We start from the raw sequence: 22,260 nt of genomic DNA, 5'->3' as shown, positions 1-22,260 counted from the left end.
TAGTAGTCCCTGCTAGCTGTAGACCTCTGGTCATGCACTTGGCACACACACTTCCATGGGCCAGGCATCTTGGCCGCCATAAAACCTGATCTTCGCATAAGTAAGCGTTTTTATTGGCCCTCCATGTATACAGACACTCAGAGATACTGCACAACATGTCAGAAAACCAGTACTCCCCGCAAGTCGGACAGAGCCTTCCTGCAACCACTTCCGGTTATTGCCACTCCATTACGCAGAATTGCCATGGACATTGTGGGCCCTCTGGTGAAAAGCAGCGGGGGTCATCAGTATATTTTGGTTGTGTGTGACTATGCTACTCATTTCCCTGAGGCCTTCCCCCTGCGCACCATTACTGCTCCCACTGTTCTGCGTGTGTTGGTTCAACTGTTTTCCAGGGTGGGGATACCGGATGAGATTCTGACGGACCAGGGAACTAATTTCACCTCCAAGTTGATGCAGCTCTTCCATAAACAACTGGGCATCTCAGCAATCAAAGCCACACCGTACCATCCACAGACGGATGGTCTGGTTGAACGGTTCAAAGAGTGGAAGGAGTGTCCAATCCCAGCTCCAGAGCAATCTCTGATGGTGAGGGAGGTGGACATGGAAGTGGAAGAGGAGGTTGGACTGGAACCTGTCACTACAACTACTCCTCCCCTTCTCACTCCGTCACATCATCCCCCTCCTCCTGAGGCCACTTAGCATCTTTCCCATCTCACGGTGCGTAGTCGAACTGAATACACCTTTACCAATGCCTGGTTGTAATGCGTTATGGGCAGTAAAAACAAAGGAAAATATTAATATATAATAATAATATAATAATATATAAAAAAATATTTTCTTAAGTCAAGATGAGCTATTAGATTTTCTTATCATTTAAATATCATGACTCATCCCTAGATGGAATACAGTAATGATGATAATGTTCGTTATATTTACTGTTTTATTTCATGTTAAAGTGGTCATATTATGATCATTTTCAGGTTCATCATTTAATTTAGGGGTTGTACTAGAATAAGTTTACATGGTTTCATTTTTTAAAAAACACCATATGTTTTCTCACACTGCACATTGCTGGAGCACCGCTTTGTCTTAGCAATGGAGTGATGCATCTCACCTCTACAAGATCTTTGTTGGGAGTTGCACATGCGCAATTCCTACAAGGACTACTAGCCAATCAAAAGCAGAATTAGGTGTGTCCTGGCTTCAGTTCAGCTGTACATGTTCCCCTTATCAGCTTAGCAACATGGACTGGAGCAAGGGTTTGAGAGTGGTGAGTTATTTGTAACAAATGTATCTTTCATCCATAAAGTTTTAACTTAGCTCTGTCTCTACATCATAGTAACAACTTTTATGTCCATTGACTGCCTGGAGGGTAACTAATGGAAGGTAGAGGAGAGGAGGAGCTCTGTGTGCTGCAGCTCAGTGTGTTTTTCCATCAGTGTTTTTGAGGACGTGTCTGACTAGCCGCTAGGTGAGCGTTATGACGCGTGTTTTCTTGTGATGTCACAGGAAGGCTGATGAAAAAGCTGGAGTAAAAACGAGCTGTTTTCAGGCAGTTCAGAGGAAAGTTTTCTGTGGGAGATGGACTTTGGGCTTTTTCACTTTGCAAACCTATTACATGGACAAAAACAATATATAACTCAATAAAGGTGAGACAAAAAGCATAATGACCTCTTTAATTAGACATTGGACATTACAACTCTTTGCTTTACACAGCAGCAGATCTGTATCAAATACACAGCACTATTATACAGTTAAGTAAAAAAAAAAAAAAAAAAGCTGAACATGATGAAATATAATTTAAAACTAACTTCAATTAACTACAGCCAAATAAGGCAGTCTAAACTGCTTTTCATTTTAGTGACTCATTGCAAACTCAATTGAACGCCCACTATTTAAGAACAAACTAATCATTGGCCATGCAAATGAGAAAGACATAAACCATGAGGCCTAGTTATAGGTAGTATGTGACCCATTAGATTCCGCGATTAGGGATGTTTTTTTTAATCACATCCTTATAAGAGGTTCAGGGTTCTCTTCCTCTGCATTCTCTACCAATTTATTGGTGTCAACCACATCAGACTGGAACCGCTCGTTGCTGAAGAATAGTGGGTTGTCAAAGGTGATTAACCCTTCAAGGATGGGTAAGCGTTGACCGGATTTCACAAAGAGGAAAAAGGCAACGACTGCCCCTATGGCAATCCCAGTAATGACCAGAACAACTGTCAAAGCTGTGTGGCCACGGTGACGAGGATCAAGTACTGCACAGATTAAAAAAGTAAATGACAAAAATGTTTGTCACAATGTGACAGGATAAGTTAATTAGTGGAATAAGAAGGGTTACTCACCAGCTGGCGATGGTAGGGATGGCGTTGGTGGTAATACTAGAAAGAAAGAAGGGAAATTTGACAGTTGTACCTGTAACCATATGACTATAATCGGTATGTCAGCAGTATTACACCAAATTAAAATGCTGCTTATCTACACACTCTTTGTACCAGCTGGGATGGAGACCGACAGAGCCCACCTTCATTCCAGAGAAACATTTAATTGTTCAAGATTCACTTTCATTCAGAAAACCGTGATTAATATGTAAACATTTGTTGTCAGTGCTGCCAGTCCCTGGCACCGTGCAGATCACATGTATATTTCGTCACACAAGTCGTGAAACACAGAAAGCTATGATTAGTCAGGTCCCATTGTGTAGTCTGCCATATCTCTCTTTCATGTCACAGTAACACTAATATGATACTGTTTCTCATCCCAAAAGACAAAAATTGTTGTGTGGCAGCCCGGCTGACTGTGAGTGTCCTGTTTGCTTCTCATATTGTTTCTTCCACCATTCTGTTGCCTGTACTTTCCCTGCCCCCCTGTGTCTCCTCCGTTCCCCTGCATGTGCTCTCCCTCTCTGCTCCTGAGCCCAGCTGACAGCCCACACCTGCACCTCATCAGCCGCCTCCTTTACCTGCCACACCTGCCTGCAATCAACTCTATCTCTGCCAGTAGCCTATATCAACCCCGTTCTCTACACAATCTCCGCTTGATCGTTGTCACTCCTGACCTGGTGTCACTGCATTACTCAAGCTTAATCCTGTTAGCCCTTTGCTTCTCCGTTTTCGGTTTCCCTGTGGTTAACCCTGTCTGGCCGCCTGCCTACCTGCCTTCCCTCCCTCACCCAGATTCACTCACCTCCGTCCACTGTTGAGTCAGCTGGGTTCACCTACCTTCCCCTCGGGCTTCCTCCACGGCTTTCCCCTGGCTCCCCCCCCCCCGGTCCTCGCCAGTCTGCCTGCCACCACACTCCTCTCCTCCTTGGTCTCCTGTTTCCCTCTGCTCTCTCACCTCAACCTCCTCTGCCCCACCTGCTCCTCGGTCCTCTATTCCCATGTTCCCCAGCTTCCACCTCTTCTTCATCTCCACTCCCTCAGCCCCTTTTTCCCATTAATAAACCTGTTTAAACCTGGGCGTTGCATTTGGGTCTGTTCTAAGTCCACAATAAAAATATTGTGTAGTCTGATCTCAACATTGAAAAAAATGCATAATAAGAATTATTTTACCTTTGGGCGTTTTGCAGATGTATGGTTGTTTATTCCACCCATATGTTGCCTTCCATATCCCATCTGAAGTACTTATATCTCCATGGCTGTGACGATTAGGTGGACCTTCACCCCAATTAGTGTAGTCCATGACTGTTTTGTCCAACCACAACCACTCCCCTAGAGACAAATACATTTTTTTTTTATAGCAGATGATTTTTGTTTAACTGTTTAATGCTCTCTCTTCAAGATAGTTTGACTTAATAGTTCTCCTGATGTGCTTGTGATACAAATTCAGTTCATTTATTATTATCCCAAGTGGGAAAATAGATTTGCAGTCAGGGCACAAGATAAAACATACATACAAGGATCAGAATAAACAACACAAAATACGCAAAAGATACACACATGAAAATAAAATAAAATGTAACCAGTACATACAGTATGCTATAAGTAAGCCTACCATAAAAACATAAAACAATCTCTAAATATGATGTTACTTGAGATGATTTAGCAGGATTATTGCACAGGGAACAAAGGAGTTTTTGCTCCTATTGCACTTGACTCGTGGAACTCTAAATCTATGACCTGAGGGAAGAATTTCAAACTCAGAATGTAGAGGATGGTTTTTACAGTCAAGTACAGACCTGGACTTACGGAGAACCTGCTGTTCAAAGATAGCAGTCAGGGGAGTCTGTGAGATACTTATAACCTTACCAGCCACGTTCACAATATTGTTTAGGTGGTTTTTGTCCCTAATGTTCAGCTTTCCATACCATGCAATCATAGAACAAGTAAGGACAGATTCAATAAAAGACTTATAAAACAAACACATCATTGTTTTGTCAGCATCGAAAACATTTAACTTCCTGAGGAAATACAAATATTGCTGACCCTTCTTACAAATTGCATCAAAATTAGCATCAAATTTCAGGTCACTATCAATGATTGTTTCTAGATATTTATACTGTTCTACAAATTCAATACCGGTTCCTTTAATGAAAGTCTGAGATGGTGATTTGGATGACTTCCTTCTAAATTCTGTGATCATATCCTTGGTCTTTGTAGTATTTAATTGGAGGAAGGCCTCATCACACCATTTAACAAACTCATCTACCACAGGCGCGTGCTCAGATTCAGTCTTGTTAAGCAGGCTGATATCTGTATCATCAAAATTTCAGGATGTGCCTGTCCTCGTGCTGGCTTCAACAGTCATTGGTGTAGAGAATATACAGCAGAGGGGAAACGACACAGCCCTGAGGAGAGCCAGTGGAGGAGGAGCGCTGATCTGACAAAGCCATTTACTCTCACCCTCTGAGACCTACAAGTTAAAAAATCTACAATCCAGCCCACAAAGTTAACATCAAAATAAAATAAATAAGCAATTTCCTAGCTAAAACATGTGGCTGGATAGTATTAAATGCAAATGAAAAATCCAAAAATAGAAGTCTAGCATGCGTAACGGGACTTTCTAGATGACTGTACAGGAAGTTGAGTAATGTGATTTGGGCATCCTCTACTCCCATCCCAGCTCTATATGCAAACTGCATGGGGTCCATAGCCTCCTCCACCATTTCCAACAATTCCCCTTTAACCAACCTCTCAAATGATTTCATGACCAGTGATGTTAATGCCACTGGTCTTAAGTCATTTAGCTCTTTTGGGTTTCCACATTTTGCCACTGGAACAACAATGGACTCCTTCCACACCTTTGGAACCCTTCACTGCTCCAAAGACATCTTAAAAATAAAACAGAACACCTCACAAAGCTGTTCTGAACAGCTCTTGAGCAGTCTCCTGTAATACTATCCGGCCACGGGCTCTTATTTATCTTCTATCTAAAAACTGCCTTAACATCCTGAGGATTTAACATCAGATTTGTCTTTGTGGGGAGGGCAGACTCTCTGCATATTTCCCCGGGTTCATCTGCAAAATCCTCTGTATCAAATCGTAAATAAAAAGTATTAAGTGCGTCAGCTAAGTCTTTGTTACCATCAGAATCTGCAATGTTAAATTACTTGTTTTCCGTTTTTTGCTGGCCTGTCATTTTTCTTATTCCATCCCAAGTTATTGCTGCTTAAATTCTCTTGCTGCTTAAATTATCTTATTTTTTCGCAGTTATTAATATCTCCCATTAAAAAACACGGGGCATCAGTGGAAAGGGACTGAAGTCTTTGAGTTGCTCTGTGACTGTGAGATAAAAAGGACGGACCAAGACGGACAACAGTTCAATGTCAGCTGAGCATATGGATGCCCTGATGGAGACATTATTGCACCACCGCTGATTTATGTATACAATAAAACTAAATTAAGAAGAAGAAGAATTCTAAAATGTATTATTTTAAAACCATTGCATTTTTTTCAAAAACAACACAGTGTTTCTACCTTTGTGAGTTTTATACAGGCCAATCCAGAAAGAGGTGTGGCTGTCTTGAAATATTCTTGCATTGCTTTGAATGAAGTCTTGCTCAGAGGGATCTTCAATGCTGGCTAGTAATCCACCTTCACAAAACAAAAACAAAGTCCTTACTGAAATTTACATGTATTTTATTGCCTAAAAATATCTTTGACCATCCACAGAAAGGACTTACCATGTCTAACACAGCTAGCAGATGCATCTGCCCACTCTTCCTCTTCTGTGAAAAATATGTAACAGTAACCCTTAAATGGTAGCCAGATGTAATTCTGCCCTCTGCCCAGAGGATCTGGGTCATCAGGGCAAACGCCTGGAAAAAAACTTGACCCGGTTGGTGGCACATCTGTAAATAGGAGAGACATTGATGACTGGGATCATCCAGCTAAATCAGTTGTCAAATTTAAACACGTTTTTATTAAATAAATGTTTTTGAAAGATAAGCACAGGAGATATTTTGATGTTCACAGGATAATAATGTAAAACTGAGACATGTTAACATATAGGATGAGTTTACATATTAATTTATTTAAATGAACAATAGTCTGTTGGGTGTACCTGTAGACTTCATACAAACACTGTTCATGGTCTGGTTGCAGACAGCTGTTTTCCATTTTCCATCCACATCCACGTACACACAAGGTCTGTCCCCGCTTGGTTCATTTTCACCCCAGTGAGAAAAGCTCAGGTGCCAGCCATCAATAAATCTGAAATACCCATTGGTCTGAAAGCAGAGATTGATCAGACTGCATTCACCTTATTATTCAACATTTTGTCAAAGAAAAACTACAACTTTGTGTTTGTAATTAGCAATTGTTAGCATGCTAATAAGCTATATTAAGATGGTGTCTGTTATCATGCACTAGCAGTAAAAAAATATATAACTGTGTTCTGTAAAAAAACAACTGTGTTCTGTATTTTAAAATATAACTGTTCTGTATTTTGCAAGCAGTTTCTCCCTAATGTTGCTGCAACCAATATCTTTTTACACTATAGTCAATAGTTACACACAAAGGTGTTAGTCTTGTTATTTTCCTACAGCTATTTAAGAGGCTTTCAGCTCTGTACCAGAACTTTGTTTAGTCCAATCCAAATAGGAGATTTTAGATTCAAAGCCAGCAGCTCAACATAGGCCTGTGACCACTCATTTCGCAGGCTAGGGAGGTTGGCGCCATCATCTTCACAGTGCTTGTTGGCTGCATCCCAGGTCATTTGTTGAGTAACAGCCTTGATTGAGTCATTCCAAATGTTGACATAGTCGATAGAAGTTGTTGGTTCAGAGGAGTCCGGGAAAGAAGGGTCTGTTTAGGGTGAGAAATTAAATTGGAAACATATAATTTAGGTTTTTCATTCCAATTAAGCTTCTATAGAACAGAATTCTCGATCTTATCGTTTACTAGATTTTCTTGGGACTAATTATTTGAAAAACGCAACTTGTTTTGGGGATTTTTCCATCCACGAGTCAGAACAGCAGTTGAGCTGCGCATGGAAGAGGTTTGTTAGAGCAGCTGATTAGGGAGTGAATAGCAATTTTCAACATCTTTGATAGGCCAGCAGTTTACTCACTACCTTAAACCTGCAAAAGCTGACTTTTTAAATAGGATGTACATCTACCTTACAGAGCAACATCAGTTTTCTTTTTGAGTTGTGTTTCTGATCACCTGGCGCAAATGTCTATTTAAGCTCTGTTTTTGGTCTCTACCAACTCCTTAGAGAAATATCTGGGTCTTTAGTTGCTAAATGCTCCACTGTGTTCACCAGTTAGTTGCTAACTGTGTCTATCTGCTATTTAGGTTTGAACAGTTAGTGTAAAGTGGGTTTTTTACTTTGAAAACAGTTGCCTGCTGCAAATTTGACTACAGGGAATATATCAGAAGATTGGCTCACCAACATTTCGAAGACAGACAAATCCATTGGTGTCATTGCAGGACTTCTTTATCCATTTCCCAATAGCAAGGGAAGACTGGGTATTGATCACAACACAAATATTCTGGGGAAGCACAGAGAGAATAATGAGGACAAGGGAAAACTGTCGGGCTCCAACATAATTACAGAGGCATATTAAAAAGTTTTCTCTTTATGAATGATAGCAACATCAGTATGTTCATGTTTACTGAAGGCTTACTATTACATGTTTTTTTTATTTCAACATTTTAGAGAAAAGCATTGATTTGTGCTTAATTCTGGTGGAAAGTAAAAAAAAGTTTAAAAAATGCATTGCCGAGAGGAGGCCAATATAACTGTTAAACGCACACGTGCACACAAAGAGAGACAGATTGCGTCACTCTAAAAAGACTGAATAGTTGTTGTAGACTTGTAATATGCTACCTTTTACCTGTGTTAACTTTTTCAGATGTTTGGCCAGGAAACTAGTTTAGAGTTCACTGTTTTCTCATACTAATTTAGCCTGGCTAGTAACTGGTAACGTACAGCCAGACCTATCTCCACACTTTGTGCCAGCGCTGGAGACAGTAGTTAAATAAAATGCATAACATTAGCTGGTAACTAGCGATCCGGACTGATAGATAACTAGATGAGGTGTTTATACTGTAAACAGGAACTTTATTTTCTCTGCAGCAATGAACACAATACATAAGCTTAACAGTATTAGGCTGCCACTGAGCATCTAGCCCATCTTGAAGTGCTGTAGCTGAACTGAATGTGCAAACACACTTGCTAGATCCAGGTGTCCCAGCCGGACAATGTATTATTTTTTTAAGACAAGACGATAGTCGCATAAACTATTAAATCATTTATGATTGAATGACCAAAAATCGTGACCCAATCTCTAAGTACTGTATTTGTAGTATCCTCTCCCATTGCATTGACAATGTGGAGCCTAACTCACATGCTAGAATTTCATTTTACACTTATTTTTCTTTAGTTTTAGATGTCAACATTTTGAGCTGTTCTAGTGTAATGAAAAATGCACAAAAGTGTACTATAATTAATCTCAAAGTCATTACAAAATATCTCACTCTACAATTAAGTTTTAAGAATAATAATAATATAATAATAATCCTTATTTGTAGAGCACTTTTCAAAAACAAGTTACAAAGTGCTTTAACAAGTGTAAAGAATAATACAAAAAGATAAGAGCATGAAAATTTAATATAAAATTAGTAAAATACAATAAAATAAAAGGGATAAAATAAAGTCAAATAAGATCGGGAAAAGCTCTCCTATAAAAGTATGTTTTAAGAAGGGACTTAAAAGAGTTCACTGACTCAGCCGACCTGATTTCCTCGGGCAGGCTGTTCCAGAGCCTCGGGGCCCTGACAGCAAACGCTCTGTCCCCTTTAGTTTTCAGTCGAGACTCTGGAACAGACAACAGACCTCTGCCCGAGGATCTCAAGGTACGTGCTGGTGCGTATGGGACTAAAAGGTCAGAAATATAACAAGGCGAGAGGCCATGAAGAGCTTTAAAAGTGATCAATAGAATTTTAAAGTCAATTCTAAAACATACTGGGAGCCAGTGTAACGAAGCTAAAATAGGAGTAATGTGGTCATATTTCTTTGTTCTGGTTAAAAGCCTGGCAGCTGAGTTCTGGACAGTCTGGAGTCGATCAATAGATTTTTGGGTTAAACAGGTGAAAAGGCTGTTGCAATAATCCAGGCGTGATGAGATGAAGGCGTGTAAAATGGTCTCGGTGTCCTTAAAAGTTAACATAGATCGAATTTTAGCTATATTTCTAAGTTGATAAAAACATGATTGAACAGGCTTTGTGGTGTGCTGCTCGAAATTTAAATTACTATCAAACCAAACACCAAGGTTCTTTGCCACAGGCTTAATGTGATTTACTAGGGAACCAGCAGATGGCAGTATTTGATTTGCCATCTGCTGAGACCCGATGACCAGGATTTCTGTTTTGTCTGAGTTCAGCTGGAGGAAATTATTTGACATCCATTTTTTAACTTCACAAAGGCAGTTGTTAAGTGAACTCAGCATTCCAGGGTCTGTGGATCTGACGGGCAAGTATATTTGTGTGTCATCAGCATAAATATGAAAAGAAATGCCATGTTTATGGATAATATGTCCAAGGGGAAGCAGATACAAGGAAAACAAAATGGGTCCTAAGACCGACCCCTGAGGCACACCATATTTAACTGGACAGAATGAAGAGACATAGTTGTTTACAGACACGCAAAACTTCCTATTTGACAAGAAGTTCTTACCTTCGATTTTTCACGCATTATCCAATATCTCCATAAATCTCTGTAAATCTTTGCTTTCCTAGATCTATGATACTTTTTGGAAACACACAAAATATATATGGTTATAAATAATTAAAATGCATTTGACTCTTCACAACAGTGAATGTTTGCCTCAAGTAAAGTTAAATTTGAACATGTTACCAAAAAGTGTCTATAAATCAGTGGATCAACAGACAGGCGTCCCTAAAATAGAGAAACAATTTTAACATCACATTTTTATACACAAACACACATATTATCAGGAGTGCAAAAGACAACCCAATCACATCACATTGTAAAACACAATTCTGATTGTGTCCACTTACTGTAGTAAGCAAGTTGAGATATTGCCTCGGTCGTCCATCAGTCCAATAAAATTCACCACGATCTACAGTGCGAAAACCAATCCAAAGGTCTGAAGTTGGTGTGGCAGCCATTTGACTCATCAAAAACACTGAAAATATAACAGATAACAGTGATTTAAGGGTCAGATATTTGCTTTTTTTTTTTTATTCTTCATAATGTACACTGTGTACACAAACTACCCAATGAAACGGGGTTTTTTTTTATTATACTTCAGGAATCCCTGAGGGAATATTTTGTTGTTCTCTGCATTTAACCCATCCTATTTAGGAGCAGTGGGAAGCTATTATGCAGCGCTCAGGGAGCAGTTAGTGGAGCCCGACCGATTTATTGTTGTGCAGATATTATTGGCCCATATAATTTACTTGCAGATAAATTGGTATCAGCCTTTATAACAGCGGATTAATGACTATTAAAATATAAACAGAAAGTCGGATCCTTCTAGGCCTGCACAGTAAATCAATATAATGAGGTATACCGATATAATTTCAAGAGATATAAACTTAGATAACACGTTTATACCGATATAGTTGGATGTTGAGTTAATTAAAATGTTTCCGTAAAGTCCTGTAACCGCATAGCCCCGCCCCTCCCTCTGTGTCTGCACGCAACCCCTCTAATAACTCACAACTCTCTACACACACAACTCTAACTATATGGTGGGAGACACAGTGCAGGTGTTCTGTCGATTTATGCTACCTATCGAGATGTGCTACTTAGCGGTGCTGAAGCTTGGAATAAGAAAAACAACAATTTCCTTCGGCAGTCCGTCCAGGTAAATTTAACGACACATTTTAGCATTTCACAGAGAAACACAGGGTTGCAAAGTATTACATTACAAGTCATGACATGGTGGATATTTCACAAGCGCGGACAAGTTAAAGCTACAGTGAACAGACCAGTGCAGATGTCATTCATTAGCTACCACGTTGGTCCTGTTTTGATAGGCTACGTTGTCAATTAATGTATTGATACGTCTCCTCAACATGCGGCACAGCTGCTGCTGTGAACGGAACCGCGGGTGGAAAAGTCCAGAAGACAAGTTCTGTTACTGGTTGTCACTGGAGCAGACACATAGGGAGGGAGAGACGGAAAGAAGCGGGGCGCCCTGACATGTTTTCAGTGGAGGTATGTTAGGTCAGTGAGTGTGAGGAAAAGAGAACTCAAAGGAAAGCAGACAGATTCAATAAGTGAGTGGACACTTACAAGGTAAGGAGTAGTAGGCTATAGTATAGTAGTAAATAGCAGGGGCGGCTTGTTCATTAGGGCGACCGGGCGACGCACCGCCAAGCCGGGAAAGGCAGGGGATTTTTCTCACACTTTCTACCACACTGTTAGTTAGTGTGACTGTTTTTAACAGACAGTTTGTCTCGCTGTCCAATCAGCATCAAGTCGTGTTCCGGGGAGTCCCGCCTCTTTTGGTGCGATTTCAGTCTGGTTGTAAATCGCCCAGATCTCTCTCATATGTCTGAAATCACCCACTACATTTTGTAGTGCTGTCCGAATGTACAGTGAGTTATTATACCCTATATAGTCCACTCAATGTATCCCAGAATGCATTTTGAAAAGTATTGTACAACCAATGGTCACTATCCATGCCATATATACCGTCATGCATTGCGCTCATAGAAAAAAAATTATTATCCGACGGCAATGGCGTAATTAACGGCGCCGAAATAATGATGAGAGTAGTGTCCGTTTTAATAATGTGAGTAAGCTCACTATATAGTACTCTACATACAACTCCCTACATAGGGGGTAGGGAGCAGTGAATGAGTGGGGATTTCGGACACAGCCACAGACTTTCATGTAAAGGCAGGTTTTTTGGGGGGGCTGCAGCCGTTTGCTGTGCTTTTGTTCAAAGTACTATTTATAACAATAAAAGTGTTTCTTTTTATACATACATTATGTCATGGTATCTTGGTATGGTCTTAACATAACAAATGTTAGGGATAATCTTTGCTTATGTTATGTGTTTCTTAAAATAATGTGTGTGTGTGTGTGTGGGGGGGGGGGGGGTATCAATATCTGGTATATCTGTCACACTGTGTGCCTGTCTGCTCTGTTTAGTTAATTCTCAGTTTTGTTATTTTAGTCTGTTATTTAGTCTGTGTTTTGGTTTTCAGCTTTGTCTGTGGTCTTGGGTTCAGTATGCCCGGTGTTAGTTTTACTAGTTAGTTAGTTAGTTAGTTAGTTAGTTAGTTAGTTAGTTGTTTTCCATTGCCTGTTTGATGTCAGTCTGTTCTGTGTTTTCTTGTTTCAGTCTGTTTTCCCTGTTATGTTGTAGACCATCTCTATTAGTTTGTAGTCTACGCTGTGCCTTAAGTGCTGTTTAGTCTTGTTTCCTGTCTAGTTTGGTTTCGATCTGTGCCCGCCTTAGTTCCTGTCTCTTTCTGTTATTTTCTGGTGTTTGTTTCATGCTTGGTTTCTGTCTGCCTGTCTGCTAAGTGTTAATTGTGTTCTCTGCCTGATTAGTCGTTCATTAGTTTATGATCATTCTGTGTTATCTTGTTCTGTGCAGTTATCTTAGTCCGTTCTGTCTTTTGGGGCCTTTCTGAAACTGTGTGCTACTCCCAACAACTACACTTACATTTCATATCACCATTAACAGGTTAACAACACAGGCTGTATTGTGTTTAATAAAAAAATGCTCTTGTCTGATAGACAATACAACTGTGGTTTTTATTGAATCATATTAATACAGAATACAAAACTACTATAATACCAAAACTAAATAGCCTACATTAAATGACAGAGTCATAGAACATGGCACAACTAGACTCACAGGGGATCATGTACTAGCAATAAAGGCATTAAAAAAATTTTTAAACGTTTTAATGTTTTAAATTCTTCAGACTATATAATGCTTCAATATAATGTTTGATTTCTTTTGAAATGTTGTATTTGTGAATGTAGGCCTAATGTTTTTTAAATAAGATAGAATGGTTCAAATAGGCTCTTTTTTTTACAATAATTATCAATCTTTTCATAAAAGAATATATTTCTTTTCTGTAAATATCTAAAGTCATAGTATAATATTTGCAATTTAACCAAAATAATTTTATTCATAAAAAAACACAAAATAAGTAACACATTTTGTTATTGTAAAAAACACACTTTTCCTCATACAACTGTTGTTTATATGATACGCACTATAGCAGTGAGTGCAGCGGTAATGTCAGATCCTATGTACGCTGGAGAGAGGGTAGTGTGTGTGTGTGTGTGTGTGTGTGTGTGTGTGTGTGTGTGTGTGTGTGTGTGTGTCCCATTGCATATGGTGATATTGAAGCTTCACAACTATCAAAAGCCCTCCATTTAAATCCGTCGTCTTGCGTACAAAAGAAAAACAGTAAAAGTATACAATGCAGGCCTGGGTACCAGGTTATGGACCGAGAAGATTGGTTGAAATTTTACTAAAAAAACACAAACCTTGCACATGTCTTGTGGGAATAGAGGCCAAGTTTCCACCCATAGCTTGGCATTGTTTCCTCCCTCCATCCCATGTTAATTTTTGGTCGTTAATGATGCTGTAACACTACAGGTGAGGAACGATAATTTGATTTACAACTCCTGAAAATATACCACATACAGCTACTCAAACATTGTCCTATATAATATAGCTAAATTTGACATCTCAAAAGAGCATTAGATGAAAAGTATACCCTAAAAGATCAATGTTATCAAATGAAAAGCCAATTTCATTGCAAGCACAGTCCTACATCAGTTTTATTCCAAACCATTCAACAACGGTTTCAAGGCTGAAAGTTATCTCTGACCTTTGAGTTGAATTTTTTCCAGAGGGGTGGGCAACCACCTTTAGGGGCCATTGTGGGTGCCACAGTTGCGTTGGCAGGTGGGGAGGCACTGCGTTTACAAATGGACTTGTACTCATGCCCACAATTATAATCATGCCAGAACCCTGTGAACCAATCAAAGACATGAAAATCAACACTTACAATACAATATGCATCAATCCTTTATTATCAGTATTGGGTTAAATTGAGTAATTGAGTCTCAAAGCAACTAGGACGGAAATCTTAAAGATTGTAACCTTAATGTTTTGTTTAATTAGTCATTTGCATGTATGTCAGTGAAGGTGAATCATATTTCAGCTTACTCACCAGTAGAATGCTCCATGGCAGCACAATTTTCATCATAATTCTTGAAATCAGGCTGACCTTCACTCCACCTTTCAAACACCACTTGAGAACCATCCATCCACCTTGATATAACATAAACAAATCAGTTGAAATTTTGTCACAAAAAAAACTGAATGTGAAAATATTCCTAGCCCAAAAGCATACTGATTCAAATCTAAAGGCATATACTGATTTAATGTTTGTATTTCTTCCAGGTTCAAATCTCAAAATTGGAACAATTTAGATATTGGAAAAAAATAAAGAGTAACTCTGCCATTAGTCATTTCTTTATCAGATCCTAGACATCTGTCTTTTTTGTCAATATCAATTTAAAGTTGACACGGAAGACATGCAAACATGAAGAGAAAAATAACTCCTCAAATGTTAACAGTGTAAAAACGAAACTTCAGTTACCTTCCTGCCAGAGTCACAGAGATCAGAGGATATAGAATTGACCAAATGTTACACATAAATAAAGTGATGATGGAGATGCACAAACAGGATGGGGTGCTTTATTCTTAAATTGGTTTTCTTGAACTGGTAATACCGTAACCTGCAGCTTTACCTTTGGGCTTCTTAAAATGCAGACACAAACTGAGGAAATGCTTTTCACAGATTCTTAGAGATTTTGGACACAAGATATACAGTAGCTCCTCGCTTGATTTTGACTTGCTCAGAGCAGTGACAGTGGGTGTTTAACTGAAAAGAAGGCATGGCCTAAATTCCCAAACATCTGATGCTAGAGCAACGGCCCAACATGCAGGCAGTATTTCTGGACACAAAATACTGTACCATGTACCATCTGTACCATGAACTTCCAGTAGGCCAATTTTGCAACAGTTGCTATTTTAAAATTCAACAATAAAATTACAGAAATGTTATCAATGTATTTTTAACAGGTGCCATTAACTATGTATTATATACAGCTGGGCTATACAGCCAAAAATGTTATTGTGATAAAAAAAAAAAAATCATATCAGTGGATATCAATAATTATCACAATAAATGTCAAATAATTATTCCTTTCACTTGAAATGCTGATTTTTGCTCCTGAGTGAAAGTTGAACAAACCAACAAATGTGTTTTTAAACTATTGTATATGGTCAGAACACGACAAATATTTATAATTAATAGTGGAACACTTAACAAATCTGAGGTAGAACCTTCAATACAATTCTAATGATAAAATGTTTTATTAAACAAATATGCATGGGTAAAATTAAAAGCAAAATTAAATATTTTAATAGAAAATTAATTGCTGACTCGTTTGCGATTCAAATTATTTATATTGTACATTTATTTATATCAATAAATATTATAATTTTATCTCCCAGCCCTAGTGTTATATAATGTACATTTCATACTTGTAATTATAAGGCTTTGAAATGAAAATTTCCCCAAAGAAAGTCAATTTTCTTTTTTCTCACTTATATTAAATTCATACTCACTCAAATGTTCCATCAAGGTCTACTGTCAGGCCAATCCAGTAAGACTCAAATCTGCGGGATATCTACACACACACAGACAGAGGTACATGGTAAAACCAGCAAAATTTACATTTCAGTTTTTGCAGAAGTTTAATGCCATGGTACTGATTTAATAATAATTGAATTGTTCATTGCTTTAATTGCTTTAATTGTTTAATGTTGTATCAATGTCACTGCTCACCTGTTTCCACAGAAAGATACTTTCAGCTTCACTGTTGATAGTTACCAAGTCACTATGCCTCTGTTTGCAGAAGTGACGAGCTTCTTCCATGGCCTGCGATATGTTGTTAATATAATACTGATTCCCATTCCATTCCAGCCACCCATCTGACGTCTTATTGAAGTCTGCAGACATGTTAGAAATATGTAATGTTTTACAAGTACATGTGTCATTTCAGTTATGTCACCAGGTCCTTATTCTTAAACAACAAAAGGTAATCTGTCATTTCCTTCCATAATGACCCACATGACAGTTAAAAAAATATGCCACCTCTATTGTTAAGGTATGGTTAAATTTAACTAAACTTAAACTACTTGGATAGTGTTACAGAAGAATTGATTGAAAGACTGGAAATTCACTTTGTGAACAGCTTTTAATGTTTCAGATTATTCAGAGTAAAAGGCTATGCTCAGTTCTGATTTATTGCCCACATCCAATGTCTTTGATTAACTTTTGACATTATTTTTTAAATGTGCCCCATTTCAGAGTCCAGTTTGAACTGGCCACAGCCTAAAAGTGACCCCTTTGCCAAGGAACGACATGACGTCACATGCAGCACACCGCTGTACAGATGTAAACATGGAGGCCATTAGCACATACTTGCCAAACCTCCCACTGTTCACGGCAGACCTGTTTTTTCTCAGCCCTATCCCAGATTTCCTGTATTTCTCACGATTTCTTACAAATGTTAACAGCTTTGGGTCCTTTTTATTGCATTAATCACTTTAGAGTGATGTCGGAGCTGAATTGCGATCTGACTGTCCAGACTGAAGTTCAAAAAATCCAACCTCATTTGAAAGTGGCCCAAATCGAACTGGAAGAGATTCCATGTAAAGTGGGCTGTTCACACCGTTACAAATCACAATGATGATTTTATAAGTTGTAATCTTTCAGTGCTGTGAGCACCACCACAAAATTCCTCTCACCTCCATTTCACTTGGTTGGCAGAACAAATCTCAGAAAGAAATATCTTAAAACTAGGCAGATAAGCTTATCTTCATGGCTAGTTATCACTAGGCGTTATATAAAATTATTCTCTTCACTTTATGAGAGTCATATTTAAATTAAAATGATTATGAAATAAAAAATGCTCTGTAAATGTTAAAGAATAAGACATATTGTTTTCCATGTCAAAGCTTTTTCAAATTGGGACATTCAAAGAAAGAATGAAGAACAGTTTATTCCAACAGAAATTCTACAATTCAAATCATTTTTTAGCCAAAAACTGTGAAAGTTTCAAATACTACAACTAACTAATTAGCTATCTAGCCTGCAAAATGATGTTTGCAGTGAATTTTTCCAACCTTGAATGGTTGTGTAGTCTCTCGTTCAGCAAGACAAGATGCAACACAGAATTGAAGTATTCATGTGATAAGCTATATACAAAATATCTGTCCACCAGACACACAAAACACAGACAGGAAGCGCTATCTCTCAAAAGAGAGCACAACACATAATTTACAGATTGTATCTGTATGATGTAGCTAAACAAACAACAGGCAATACAATTTAACATAAAAATGTAGTTCTATGTATGTATATTATGTATTATGTATGTGGTCACATATATTGCCCACTTACCAGGAGTGACAGGGTCTGGAGGCGGCTTTGGAGTCACTCCTGTAAAGACATTTACAGAAGATTAATATATTAAAGAATTAAGATGATAGTGGCCTCCTCTAGGTTGACATTGTGTACACCTGAACACACATGACATTGCTGAAAAAAGTAACCTTGGTCTCAAGTCTCAAGAAAATGCTATAAAAGAATTACATGTTCTTTGAAACCCATGTCACCAAATTAGCACGTTATACTGTACCTGCACGGATCTGGCACAGCCATTCATGGTACGTCTCACAGTGCACATCATTCCAAGACCCACTCCAACTACGCTTATACATTTTGAATTCAGCACAAGATTCCACATTGTTTTTATTGTTTGGCTCTCCATCCTCCCAGTGTTGAAAATTTACCTGTAAACAAGAGCAAACAATACAAACAGTGGTTTATAATTATTTCATGTATTTTATTGAGTCTCCTAAACTAAAAATGATTGACTCAACTATTAAAGCAGAAAACTGTTGAACTCACTGGTGATCCATCACTCCATACATAACCGGTGACTGGGTCAGGGGCACTAAGTCCAATCCAGACTGTTTCATGGCTATAATGGACAAACCTATATTAATGTTTCAAGTATGAAATCTGTTTGTAAATGGTGAAAGAAAACAAACTTTTGCCTAATTCAACAGTCCCAGTGTTCTGCTGGACACTAGTCTGCCTTCATTTTCTGCAGCAACCACTTTTGTCATTTTTTTTTCTACTTTGCCAGGTCATACTGTACCGTTTTGGCATCACTAGTAGCTCAGCATCGCTGTGGATGCTGAGCAGGTCTCCTCCAATGGCCCTGCAGTAATCTCTGGCCTCATACCACGTCCTCTTGTTTGAAGAAAACAACTTAAATACAAAGCAAGAAGTTAAACTGTGATGAAATGTTTGGTAGTTTCACTTTACCCATAGCTTGATCATTGCCTGTTTGGGCTAGACTCTCAGCACAGTGGGGGCGGAGCTTCATCATGGGCCCACTTGCTACAAAGTCATATTAACCAAGTTTACATGACCCCAGACTCACTCCGAAAGTCCATAGTCTGTCTGTTTCGCTGCTGCCGGAACAGCGATTCTACTAAATGTTTGTGCTTACAACAGAAGCACTGCAGTGGGTCGAGGAACGGGGTTTACGTACTGTAACCCTGATTCTATGAGTATAGGCGCAGCCCTCTAAGGCTATTGCTATTGGATTTACCCCTTCTGCGCACCTGCACAGCACTGAGAATTTTAGTCTACGTCCACCCACAGCGTTGGCCTCTCCTACGTCCGCACCTTGTATATATACACAACAGTGAGACCCAGCTATCGGCTCCCAACTGCCTTTTCTTCAGCACTGAGAACTAAGGTCCAGTGAGGCATTCAACTCAGAGGGCTGCACCTATACTCATAGAATCCGGGTTACAGTACGTAAACCCCGTTCTATTTCATATAGGCTTTGCCCTCTAAGGCTATCGCGATTGGGTTAGAGGCGAAGCAGGATGAGTTGACGCCTCACTGGCCCATACGGTACCACCAAGCACAACTCACCTGCCCAGAGCCACCCAGTCGCCTGCTGTCGGCATGCGCGCGAGCACCCTGATGGCGCGGCATAGGAGGCCGATGGCTGACCCATGCGTAAGTCGGGAAACTGTGTCGGAGGCCCCGCAGCCGTACAGACGCTGGTGGGGTCACGACAGCAACCGCATCAGCTGCGCACAAGGCAGGGCCACGTAAGCAGCGGCCGCTCCCCAACACTGTTCCGTGGGAGAGGGCGCACCACACACTCACAAAGAGAATCACTCAACCAAAACACTCAGTACTAACTGAGTCAGAGAGAAAAGGGAGACATCCCGCAGGTAGAAACCGACGAAAGAGCATGGGGACGACCAAGAGGCCGCCGTGCAGATGTCGTCCACTGTCATCCCACCATGCAACGCCACTGAGGAGGAGACGCCTCTCGTGGATTGTGCTCTGATGTGGGGGAGATTCACGTAAGACACGTAAGCCTGGGAAATGGCATTGCCAGACAGGCGCTGCGCCGACAGGGGAAGTCCCTTGGACCACTCCCCGTGCGCCACATAACAGGACAGCGCTCGCACCGGGCAAGGGGGTCCTCCACCGACCCATGGGGGGGAGGAAAAGAACCCAAGAGGGTGATGACCCACGACCGAAAGGAGTTCGTACTACTTTTAGGCATGAACGCCGGGTTAGGGCGCAGAACAGGCAAGCTTCTGTCGCCCTGAATCTTGAGACCCGACGGAGCCACAGAGAGGGCAGCCAGATAACTGACCCTCCTGGCCAATGTCAGAGCCAGGAGCAAGGCGACCTTAGCCGAAAGGAATCTCAGGTCCGTCGTCAAACGGGGCTTGGATTAAGGCAGTTAAACAGCGGCAAATCCGACTGTGGGGCAACAGGCCGCGTCACCGGCCTGCGCCTCTGCACCCCCCTAAGGAAACGCTTCACCAGGGGGTGGGAGAACACAGTACTGTCCCCAAAGCCGTCGTGACAGGACTAAATGGCGGCTGTGTAGGTTTTAACCATGTCCATGAGCAACTGGTGGAATGAAAGCACCGCCAGCAGCGGACAGGCGACCTCATCCTGAACAGCAAGCTATCCACCCGGCGCTGCTGCTCTTCGGGGGGGGAGAAGGGCGCAGAACGGTCAGTGCGAACCGAGAGTGAGCACTCGGCGGGGACGGAGATCACCCAGCACGATGTAGCCCGTGTGGCAGACGCCACGGCGTCTCACCCCGTTCTGGCCGGCTTGCTAGAAGACATCGTTCGATGGTGTAAACCCAATAGCGATAGCCTTAGAGGGCAAAGCCTATATGAAATAGAAGCATCCCAGCATCAAGCAGCACAGCGCAGATGAACCGGGCAAGAAGTCAGACACAGAAACGGCAGATTTGGTCAATTTTCAAAATAAAATACCCGTTACAGACTTCTGATTGTATATCAACAATTAAAACAAACAGTTAAATCAGACAAAAAAGAAACATATTTAATACGTAGCCTACTTAATCATAGTAGAAGCACAAAAAGCAAGCACTAATCACCAAATCAACAAAATCTAAACGTGTCGGTAAAGTCCGGCACAGCACAGTGGATTACAGACTGATTGAGTCTCTGCAGATCCTTAACAAACCCCAGGCGATGTCTCTAGTTTTTGCATGTCAAAAGGCCAACTCCTGTGCATTTTCAATCACTGTCATCAAAATCTTAAAAATACTTAGAGTACACTGTTGACAAGATGGCTAAACATTTTGACTTGCTTGTTCATAAACAAGACACAAGGACTTGTCGTTCTGATGGCACTGACAAGTTCAATGACATAAAGATTTGCTTTTGAGAGATAGACTAAGGATTTTGAGCAAGTTATGGGCTTTTGCAGGTAATCCACTGTGTTGTGCCGTTTGTGCTACCTGTTTCGAGAAATGCACTTACTGTTTTGCAAATGTTAAGGATGATTCGAGAAATGCACCAAAGCGAATGAGAAAAACTGTAATAAAAACATAAAATTAATAACGGATTACTATCTTTATATACCACTGAAAACATAGTTATGGATATTATATTGTAGTGGAATCAACCAGCCTCTCACTAAAAAAGGGAGGTGAGGTCAGATAATGCCAAAAGGGGGGGGAGTTTTCCTCCCCTGGAGTTGGCCTTTTGGCATGCAAAAACTAGAGACATCGCCTGGGGTTTGGTAAGGATCTGCAGAGACTCAATCAAACATGCATCGCTTACGGACTGTGTATTCAAAGAGCCTTAGTGAACCCCTCTCGCCGTAAAGGTGTCACTGGAGACACTTAGCAGGACAGCAAAGGGGCTGTCCGGCCCCCGTCTCACCACAGGTCACCTCTGGACATCAAAAGTACCACCCTTCTGATTCCTTTTCCACAGAATGGCTGAGCCATAAAACACCACTCCCTTCTCTCTTTAGCCGATGTGCAAATGTGATAAGCCATGAATGCGAAAAGGGAGCACGAACAACTCCTGCCTTCTTGAGCTAAAACAATGTTTGATTATAAACTGTTTTGTTCTGATTAAATAATAATCCTTGGTTAGTTAGTAGCGGCGTTTGCCTCTTAGGTTAGTAGTTACGTTACCATGTTGTTGATATTTGTTGTTGAAAAGAATCTAAATAAGTGAATTTTGCAGTGTTTTAATTTTCAACAAGGATCAATGACATTGCCTCATTTTATGTTGCAACCAATTCTTTGTTCCCAACACTTTATGACACTTCCTTTAGAAAGGATATGATAAAGAAATGTCATCCTACTACTCGATTAATTTTCCAGCTCGAAGTAATGTTAAAT

The 22,260-nt window shown here is 40.1% G+C and overlaps 1 protein-coding gene across 1 annotated transcript in view; it reads right to left on the bottom strand.

Annotated features, from left to right (window-relative positions):
• Positions 1–1,766: 1,766 nt before the first annotated feature.
• Positions 1,767–22,260, bottom strand: part of LOC119901896 (macrophage mannose receptor 1-like) — a 31,248-nt gene continuing 10,754 nt past the window's right edge. Inside the window, exons 13-32 of the mRNA XM_038717662.1 lie at positions 18,700–18,812; positions 18,447–18,519; positions 18,175–18,328; positions 17,937–17,975; positions 16,317–16,480; positions 16,097–16,158; positions 14,631–14,731; positions 14,286–14,428; positions 13,939–14,044; positions 10,473–10,600; positions 10,309–10,350; positions 10,129–10,200; positions 7,840–7,942; positions 7,021–7,253; positions 6,511–6,676; positions 6,131–6,298; positions 5,925–6,041; positions 3,561–3,719; positions 2,352–2,387; positions 1,767–2,264 (exon numbers count right to left, since the gene is read on the bottom strand). Of these exons, the coding sequence (XP_038573590.1) occupies positions 2,011–2,264; positions 2,352–2,387; positions 3,561–3,719; positions 5,925–6,041; positions 6,131–6,298; positions 6,511–6,676; positions 7,021–7,253; positions 7,840–7,942; positions 10,129–10,200; positions 10,309–10,350; positions 10,473–10,600; positions 13,939–14,044; positions 14,286–14,428; positions 14,631–14,731; positions 16,097–16,158; positions 16,317–16,480; positions 17,937–17,975; positions 18,175–18,328; positions 18,447–18,519; positions 18,700–18,812 (2,433 nt within the window). The 3' untranslated portion in view covers positions 1,767–2,010. The remainder of the gene's footprint in view (positions 2,265–2,351; positions 2,388–3,560; positions 3,720–5,924; positions 6,042–6,130; positions 6,299–6,510; positions 6,677–7,020; positions 7,254–7,839; positions 7,943–10,128; positions 10,201–10,308; positions 10,351–10,472; positions 10,601–13,938; positions 14,045–14,285; positions 14,429–14,630; positions 14,732–16,096; positions 16,159–16,316; positions 16,481–17,936; positions 17,976–18,174; positions 18,329–18,446; positions 18,520–18,699; positions 18,813–22,260) is intronic.

This window comes from Micropterus salmoides, unplaced genomic scaffold (assembly GCF_014851395.1).
Source record: "Micropterus salmoides isolate LMB-PRFRI ecotype aquatic unplaced genomic scaffold, ASM1485139v1 Ms_hic_scaffold_14, whole genome shotgun sequence".
Taxonomy (NCBI): Eukaryota; Metazoa; Chordata; class Actinopteri; order Centrarchiformes; family Centrarchidae; genus Micropterus; species Micropterus salmoides.
Note: the sequence above shows the minus strand (reverse complement) of the source record. Positions and strands in the feature narration are given on the sequence as shown.